Source organism: Octopus bimaculoides, chromosome 26 (genome assembly GCF_001194135.2).
Source record: "Octopus bimaculoides isolate UCB-OBI-ISO-001 chromosome 26, ASM119413v2, whole genome shotgun sequence".
Classification (NCBI taxonomy): domain Eukaryota; kingdom Metazoa; phylum Mollusca; class Cephalopoda; order Octopoda; family Octopodidae; genus Octopus; species Octopus bimaculoides.
The window spans coordinates 22,962,522-22,971,916 of record NC_069006.1 but is presented as its reverse complement, the minus strand read 5'-3'; the positions used below and the strand labels follow the sequence as shown (position 1 = coordinate 22,971,916).

The following is a 9,395-nucleotide window of genomic DNA, read 5'->3' as shown; positions in this document are numbered from 1 at the left end:
CCATTGTTCATCTTTTTATTCCTCACTATAAATGAAATGATTGACATTCTGTAACTCTGATTATTTTTTTTTTTTAAGTCTACATGTTCTTGGTAAGAATCTTTCTTTAACAATATGCTTTAAGATAACACTCAAGATTTTGTTTACTAGCATATGTGTGATTATGAGATATCTTGAACTTTAAAACCATACCTAAGGTTTCATATACATTACTTGGCTTAAATGTGTATTTCAATCATTCTAAGCAAAATAGGTTCTATGATACCACTGGGTGTATGTTTGGTTTTAAATCTGGGATTTTATGCATACCTCCCCCATACCACACAAACACACACACACACGTACACACGTGTGTGTGTGTATATATATAGATACATAAGAAAGCAAAAGATTCTATACCTCCAAGTGCATTGAAACTAAAATTTTCTGTGGACACAGTAAAGTTTCCAAGTCGACCTCTTGAAAGTTCTGAATAGAGTGTGTTTTTGATTTCTTTTGCATTGGTGAGTTCACTTGTGCCTAAATCCATGGAAACATAGGCATTTCGACTGAAATATGGAAACAAAGTAAAGGAAATTATCAAACTAGTTTCAATAGCATTTAATGAAAACAATGAAAAACTGTGCAAACAACAGCAATTATTTAGAATAAACTAACATGAAATGCCTTAAGTCTTTTTTGTTACTGAGTTGTCTCCATTGTCAGTTCTACATCCTCAGTTTTCAGTGGTGCTGCTTGGGTTGACCAGGTTTTACAATACAGCATTTCCCTACATATCTTTGCTCTTATACCTTGCAGATGCTTTTTTTTTTAACTTGCTGAGTCAAGAGAAGGGGTAGTGTGTATGGCCTTTGTAGGCTCTCTAAAACCAGTGAGATTTATTCCTTTAATGTTGTTCTGAACTGCTGTTAGTCAAAACCAGTAGGAAAGATATGAACAAAGAGAAGATTTGAGAAACAACATGTCTGTAGACTAGAGGCTGGAAATTGCCTGTCAATGATTTAATGCTAATCAGCTGAATGGCTCTTCTCTAGATGAAGTCCAACATAGTTATGTGCATAACAGCATCATCCCAAATGTGAGAACAGTACCTCTTATGGGCTTCACTTGAGTCTTGTAGAATGTGAGAGATTTTTATTGCCATGAAATTGAGGACTGACCATAGCTAATGGGGGACAGAGATTCCTGGTACAGTGGGGTGAAATGCATCTCAGTTGCAGCCATTTGATGTATATATGTATTGACCCTTTACATCTGCTTTATCATGTTGGTATGAATTACAGAGGACTTTCTGAGGCAGTGTTTTAGAGCCAGATGCCCTTTCTGACACAAACTGTTTAAGATTTGCCTTATGAAAGGTAGCACACACACATATTATATACAATCTACCAATATTTTATCCTCCCGCTGAAATTGTACATGATAAGAAGCTGTCTCTGATGCCTTTCGCAGAACAAACAATTAATAACCTCAATTCTTCAATGATGAAGCTATTAAAAATCAAAACAACATTTATTTGATTGAGATCAGAGGGAAGAGAGAAAAGAAGAAAAGGAAGAAGAGAGAAAGATGGAAAGAAAACTTACTTAGAGACTGTATAGCCAATAATGTTGACACGAACTTTGTTGTTGTAGAGCTGAGATACAAATGTTTGGATCTGTTCTGAAATACGACGGTAGTGTAGGCTAGATGTATTTTGTAATCCATGTAAATCCCTAAGGTATAGTACTTTGAATGTTATCCGGTAAAAATCTGAAAAGAAAGAAAAAGTTGGTGAGTATAATTTAAGTCCAGAGTTGAAGAAAATTTCATTTTTTCCCTAAGTATGAAAATTAAGAAAGTCAAAAACTATTGAGAAGTTGCAAGAAGCAAAGAAAATTTTAGAAGAAAATTATAAATGAGTAGAAATTGAACTGATGAGTGTGTTAATTAATAAGGAGCTATAGTAGAAGACACTTGCTCGACATGCAATGCAATGGGATTGAACCCAAAACTACATGAATGGGATGTAAGCTTCTATCCACACAGCCACATGTAAGAAATATGTTTGATGTAAAAATTGAAATTTTCTTATATTGTCAATAACTATAACCACCACCAAATATTATGATTTCCTGTATCCAATAATGTTATTCATATATATGGAATCTCTGGAGCTCATCCAGTCTTATTTTTTTTTTTTTGTTTCCAGTATAAATACATTTGAAGCATCAAGGATAATTAACAATAAGTAATATATGATTAGGAAATCTAAAAGAAGTATTCTGAATGAATTTTCCAATGCTACTTTTGAAAGGGTCTACACCTGTTTAGAAAATCGTAAAACACATTTGATAGGAACATTATAGCATCTTACCTGGATAATTTCTATTTACAGAGGATCCGTCACCACTAACTTCATCACCAGAGCCATCAACGTCATCTTCATCATCTACAAAAGTTCTTGATCTCGCATCACTCATTAAAAAGGGATCATGATCATCAAATTCAAAGTCTTTGTCCTGGATAAAGTAAAGAAAATAAATGAAGCAATTAATAAAAGACATAAAATTACATACATATGTAATTATATATAAAGTTATGTCATACTTACAATAGGGAAAAAAATAATCTAATTAATTACTCTTTTACTCTTTTACTTGTTTCAGTCATTTGACTGCAGCCATGCTGGAGCACCGCCTTTGGTCGAGAAAATCGACCCCAGGAATTATTCTTTGTAAGCCTAGTACTTATTCTATCGGTCTCTTTTTGCCGAACCGCTAAGTTACGGGGACGTAAACACACCAGCATCGGTTGTCAAGCGATGGTGGGGGGACAAACACAGACACACAAACACACACACACACACATATATATATATATACACACATCTATACGACGGGCTTCTTTCAGTTTCCGTCTACCAAATCCACTCACAAGGCTTTGGTCACCCCGAGGCTATAGTAGAAGACACTTGCCCAAGGTGCCACGCAGTGGGATTGAACCCGGAACCATGTGGTTGGTAAGCAAGCTACTTACCACACAGCCACTCCTGCGCCTATAATTAATAATTATCTATGCAATGAATAGAGACAAAAACATTAGCTCAATGGCTAATATCTTAATTTGATCTTATCAAGTTAGGGCAACAACTCCAGTTCGCTTTGTAACTATGAGGTTCGATCCCACTCCAGTTCGCTTTGTAACTATGAGGTTCGATCCCACTGCGTGACTTCGTGAGCAAATATTTTATTTTACCTTGGCTTGATGTATATGCCTTGTACTGAAATTGGATAAACGGAAACTGTATAGAAGCCCGTTGGGTGGAATATACCTCTTATCCAAAAGGTTCAGCCTTGTCACATAATAAAAGGGAAGGCAATTCAGTTAATCGAACAACTGAAACCTCATCGTCGAATGACGGACATTTATCACCATTTCCACAATCGCCAATGTATAGTCGTTCGTTTGATGGAATGAATTGCATAAGTCAAGATATACTAATAATTCACACTTGAATGGCTAAGTAGCCATAAATATATAAGAAGAGTGAGAATATTTCTTTAATAGTCAAAAGTTTGGAAATATATCCCAGTGGATATTGCCAAAATAGGGAATGTTTATATATAATTTTACTTTTATAGATATTTATACTGTTGCATTATATTGATTTATAACATTAAGCACGTCTCTCACATTTGGGAAGAGGGTTATAGCCGATTATATTTGTATCAACTCCAGACTTTGACAGTTATTTTATTGACCATGGCGGAATTTGAACTCAGAACACGTATTTAAAACCGAGCAGAAAGAGTCAGAAAAAAAAATGCCGTATGAACGATTCTGCTAATCTACCGCTTTTGTGCGAAATAATAATAAAGATTTCTAACAATGGTACAAGGCTGCATGTTTCGTCAGAATAATTCAGCGAGTTTAAATCGACCCTGACACGATCTGAACTCAAACTATGAAGAAATAAAGTTAAACACTGCAATGTATTTATTTTGTCTGGATCCATACTGATTCTGTCAATCTACCTACCATTCAACAGTGCAAATAGTAATTTATAAATATGGCACGACGCCATTAATGTTTTTGGAACTATCACTCATAACGAAAGTACTTGTAATAGCTTTCGACAAGTTTGAATGTCAAAGAAGGGGGATTTTGCTAAGTCGATTTCAGTATATCATCGGTGCTTTATTACCTCTTTTAAATCTTATAAAAAGAGGGATTACTTTATTAACCCCGAAGAAAATAATGGTAAAATTAGATTTTTCAATATTTGAACATAGAACTTTAAAAGAGACCCGAAACAGTAAAGTGTAAGTTCGGCTATCTCCGTTGTTCTTACTGAATGCAGACGATAATTCTTTTACGTAATTGTATTATTGATAATACCTAGCAACTATAATCTCTGTGGTTATTAGACAAGGTTTTATATTTCACAAATTAAAGTATAAAATTCCTTGAAAAATAAACCAAGCATAATTTAGGTAAACCTCTTCGTTTCTAGTGACGAAGTCATTTTCCACAAGATGCGCGGAGAGGGTAATGTGCTTGTTTTTCTTTTACTGCTTACTTTTTCCAGTTAGACTACTTTCACCAGTCAATAACTTAAATACATTTATAAACTAACGAGAGAACCTCTTCGTCAAGCATGAAGAAACATTTTAGAATCAAGGACAAATTGCAAGTGCATAATATATTTATGTACATATAATTTTACAAGGCCGTGTCGAAGAGAAGATAGACACTTAGTTGCGTCGATTTTGATTACTTTATTATTTGCTTATTTTATTCCCAATTCGAAATCCCACAGAAAGTTTAATTACATTATTAATCCCGAAATCAAGAATATCAAAATCGATTTTTAAAAAATTTCAATACTGAACGTTAAAAAGAAAAACGACCTAATACAACAAGTTCAGCATTCCGCTGTGGTTCTCCGACATTTTGACTGAAAGCAGACGACACTTTTCTTGGTCAATTATATTGTCAATATTTTGAAGCGATTACCATGACAGCTGGTAATTATTATATTATCAATGACACTTTTGAATCTAGATACTTTTATTTCTCAAATAAAAATCTAAAAGTCATCGTAGAATAAACCCAGATATAATGGAGATAAATTGTTCAATTTCTGTGACTGAGCCATCACTCAAGTGGTCGGAAACAAGGTAAGATATTTTTTCGTTGTTCTCTTTTTCTACTAAATTTTAAATGGAATATAGATTAACAAGGCGATTTCTTTGTCAGGTATGAGGAACTTCTTTTTTTTTTTTTTCCTTTGTAAAAAGGCAAACTGGAATTATTTCTTCTTATCAAGGCCATGTGTCCAAAGGAAGAGATACACTTGAATTGCCTTCGGTAAATTCTTGCTGTTTACTTCATTAACCCTTTTAAAGTTCGGCGATCTTTCGATACTAGGCCGGAATAACGGACACTTTTTACGGAAAAGGCCGATATTCCGGCCTAGTATCGAAAGATCGTCTAAAGTACATATGTTAAATTATTTTTAACTATAAAGTTGTTGAAGTTGATTTTTACAAGAATTGAACACAGAACGAAAAAGACTAAATTCTGTTAATGCATTCTGCCTCGTCTCTCTTTATCATTTTGATGATTAATGTAGACGATAATCTTATGCAATTATATTGTAAACAATACTGGGAAACCGTAATCTTGGAGGAGGGTCAAAAGTTTCCTTCTTCGTAGAATAACTCATGATAAAACTTTCCAATTTCTGTGACGAAGTCCTCATCAGAAAAAGTTGTCGGAAACAAAAAGGTAACATGTTTTTCATTGCTTTTCATTATTTTCTTTTTCCATTAACTTTCTCTAATCGATAACTTAAATATGTTAACTCGGTGATCTCGGTTACATCAAGCGTGAAGAACCTTATACGCTTCCGGTTTGCTAATTTCTTTTGACACGTCCATATCTCCAAGAGGAGAGATGATACACTTGAGTCGATTTTGGTAAATTCTTCCAGCTTATTTAATTACCACTTTCAGATTTTTACAAAGAAGTTGAATTAGTTGTATTAAGCGCGAAGGACACCTTGTTAAAATCGATTTTTGCTAGATTTGAAAACCGAGCGTAAGAGATAGAATAGCTGTAATGCTTTCAAGTTCGGCATTTTGCTCCCGTCATTTTGATTGATGCAGACTATACTCTTCTTCGGCAATTATCAATGATATTCGGAAATTATAATCTTGGAAGCTGTTCGACAGACTCCTTTTGGGACACTGCAATCTTGGAAACTGTTTGACCGTTTATTTCATTTTATAAATATTGATCCCAAAAGTCCTCGTCGAGTAACCAAAGATAAAATTGTTCAGTTTTTGTGACAAATTCATCTTCCAAAGAAAGAAGAAAAGAAAAAAGAAAGGACGGGCTACAACAAGAAGGTAAGATAGTTGCCATTGTTTTCCTTTCTCAGTAAATCACTTTCTCTAAACGACTGAACCTCTTTTTTTTTTCGGTTTCAGGAGAAAATTTCAAGTGTATACCATACTGAGAAAATGCATATTTTACATATTCATAAGTAGAAAATATATTAAATTACTTCTTTTTCTTCATCTGAAGGAACTCTTTTCATTAAGGTTTTCAAGATCTGCTAGAAATAGCAGCGAGGAATTGCTCGTTTAAACTATTACATAAGAGTAATGTCACTTTATTATTACTTATTATGCAAACCTTTTATTTGAATATTTGAAGTATCTATTGTTCTTTACTAGTCTCATTATTGCTGATGATATATTAAAGAATTATCTAGTTCTCTAAAAAGGGATATTTTGCTGCTATTTCTAGCAGATCGATCTGCGACGCAAGAGATCCCTTCGTTTGTTCTATAGTTTCTTTTCCTTTTGCAGGTAAATTTGCAGGTATGTTATTGATAAAACTGTAATAATACAATAAGTTTTCTCTGATGTTTTTATTATTCTTTTTTTTAAAAAGAACTTAGAGAATCAAAATATTTATGAAAACTGAGAAGTCTATCTAAAACTTGAATCAAATAGTTTGGTTATGTGACAGTCAGTGAATGTACACACATAACTGTGTGTTAATAAATTTCTACCAATTATTGAATATGAAGGATTGGGGTTGGCAAAATTGGTAAATGGGGTAAAATGAGTAATTTCTTATTTCTCATTTTCTCCATACCTGTTTTAAACCGTAATATTCTAAGTCTAAGAAGGGATAATATTAAGTCACATATTCTCCCTCAACAAAGATCAAAATGGTGTTTAAGCATCAAGTTGTTAAATGTTGGATCTTTTTGGTTTGACGGGCAACATTTTTCATTAATGTTTTATATAGTGTTTTTGGTACCGAAACACTTTCAAACTTCGTATACTTGTATATTTTGTATTATAGAACAGATAAAAAATTTTGTATTCGAAGTTATTTCATGTAAAAAGTTGTCGTATTTCGGTAATTTCAACCAAGTGTTGCCCGTCAAACCGATTGAATAGCATGATTGGTGATAACCTCATCATTCTACGATATACGAGTCAAGTAAAAATTGTTTATTTAATCGGAAATTAATCTCCTCACTACACTTTGCAATGCAAATAAACTTACAGATCGTGTTCAATACTCTAAACATAGTTCTAGCAATTTAAATGACATTTGGTGTCATTTGAATGGTGGGAACTGAAAAATACTTAGATAAGAAAAAGTTCGACATTTCTATGCCTAGTTTATTTATATAGTGCGTACCACCCCACTCGATTCCCCGGGTTGAAGGTTTTTTCTTTTTTTTTTACTCATTAAGAACATCATAGTTTTCTAGTCTCCCTTACTTTAACAATGTGAAGCTTTGTCTAGAAACATTTTGATTTGACGAAATGTAATGTATGTATGTATGTATGTGTGTGTGTGTATAAAGATTTATATAAACAGACTCCTTTAGAAATAAGGAATTCCTTCGGTTTGTTAGCACAAACTGAAAGAACATGTCAAATAACTTATTTATTTATTTATTGAATTCTTCAGATTCCTATACTTATAACTACAGAGGCATATACCACGTTCAAAAAAGTGGAAACTACGATACCAATAATATTTTTTACAAATTTCCATGCTTTTTACTCACAATAATTTCTCACTTTCATTTTGTGATCACAAACCGAATTAATACTACAAATCCAAGAAATAGAATTCTGGTACATATACTAAGTTCTTGACGATACTGTGCAAAGCATTCCTTAATATTTTCCGTAACTCATTTAGATGACAAGCTATTACACCGGGGACTGTAGGATATTAAAAAAATACTTATAACACTCATGTATTTGTTGTGTTAATAGAGCAGTTCGATGTGAGAGCTTTGTTGTACTGTTGAGTAAGGGGTTTCAAGAGGAAAGGACTAACCCTAACCATACGGGATCTCTGTAATTAAGTAGTGCCCATTTTTTGTTAGGATGAATACTCAAGACGAAAATGATACGAAGTATGTGCAAGTAATTACGAACGGAGCTGACGTAACACATAATATATATATAAATCCGAAAGCAGCACATATATATATATAAAGATGGAAATTTATCATTGAAATTTGAAGGTAATACATTTAGAACAACACAAATAATTGTAAAAATGAAACTGTTTGAAATATTGTTGTAAAGTAGTAATGGATAATTTATTTCTTGAATAATTTCTCACTTTGGCTAAAGCCCAATCATGTATGGAGAATGTAATTGATTAAAGCAACTTTGTGTATATGTTGGCTCACCACCATTGCCTGACAACAACAGGCAGTTTTCAACTGCCTGTTTATGTCCCCATAAATTAGCAGTTCAGCAAAAGAGACCAATAAAATAAGTACCCTGCTTAAAGATAAGTACTGGTGTCAATTTGTTCAACTGACCCTTTCAATGCAATGCCCCAGCATGGCCACAGTTCAGTGACTAAAACCAGTAGAAGATGTGATATATAGCAGATAAGCTGTGATCATAGGGAGAATTGACTTATTTTTTAACACACACGCACACATATATATATAAGCGAATGTCCGTCTCAGGGAAACCCTGTTTCTAATAAAACCAACTGTCAACCACACGCCGATAGTGGAACGGGCTCTCCCGTTTGCCAGCGCGCATATTTTTCTTCATATTTGTTCAATATACATTGCATTAGAAGTATTACATGATTTTTGTTTCACTCCTGTGACCGGACGTTGAGATTTAGTGCTCGGGTTGTGTGAATTTTCCGAGCCATCTCCCGACCCCCCTCTTTCGTAGCGCGCATTTTTTCCTTCATATTTGTTCAATATACGGTGCACTTCAACTACTACACTTTTTTTTTTTCAGTTTTTCCACCGGGTGCGGATCTATATAAAAATCATAGTTTTTAGTTAGCAAACCTGGGGTATACTAAAAATTAGATCTTTTTTCTTTTTCTTT

General features: G+C 33.6%; 1 protein-coding gene across 7 annotated transcripts in view; it reads right to left on the bottom strand.

Annotated features, from left to right (window-relative positions):
- Positions 1–9,395, bottom strand: part of LOC106879161 (basement membrane-specific heparan sulfate proteoglycan core protein) — a 172,540-nt gene that overhangs the window by 125,092 nt on the left and 38,053 nt on the right. For all 7 annotated transcript variants that reach the window (XM_052976974.1, XM_014928600.2, XM_014928601.2 and 4 more), the window contains exons 2-4: positions 2,357–2,501; positions 1,587–1,752; positions 400–548 (exon numbers count right to left, since the gene is read on the bottom strand). In XM_052976974.1, coding sequence (XP_052832934.1) covers positions 400–548; positions 1,587–1,752; positions 2,357–2,501 — 460 coding nt within the window. The remainder of the gene's footprint in view (positions 1–399; positions 549–1,586; positions 1,753–2,356; positions 2,502–9,395) is intronic.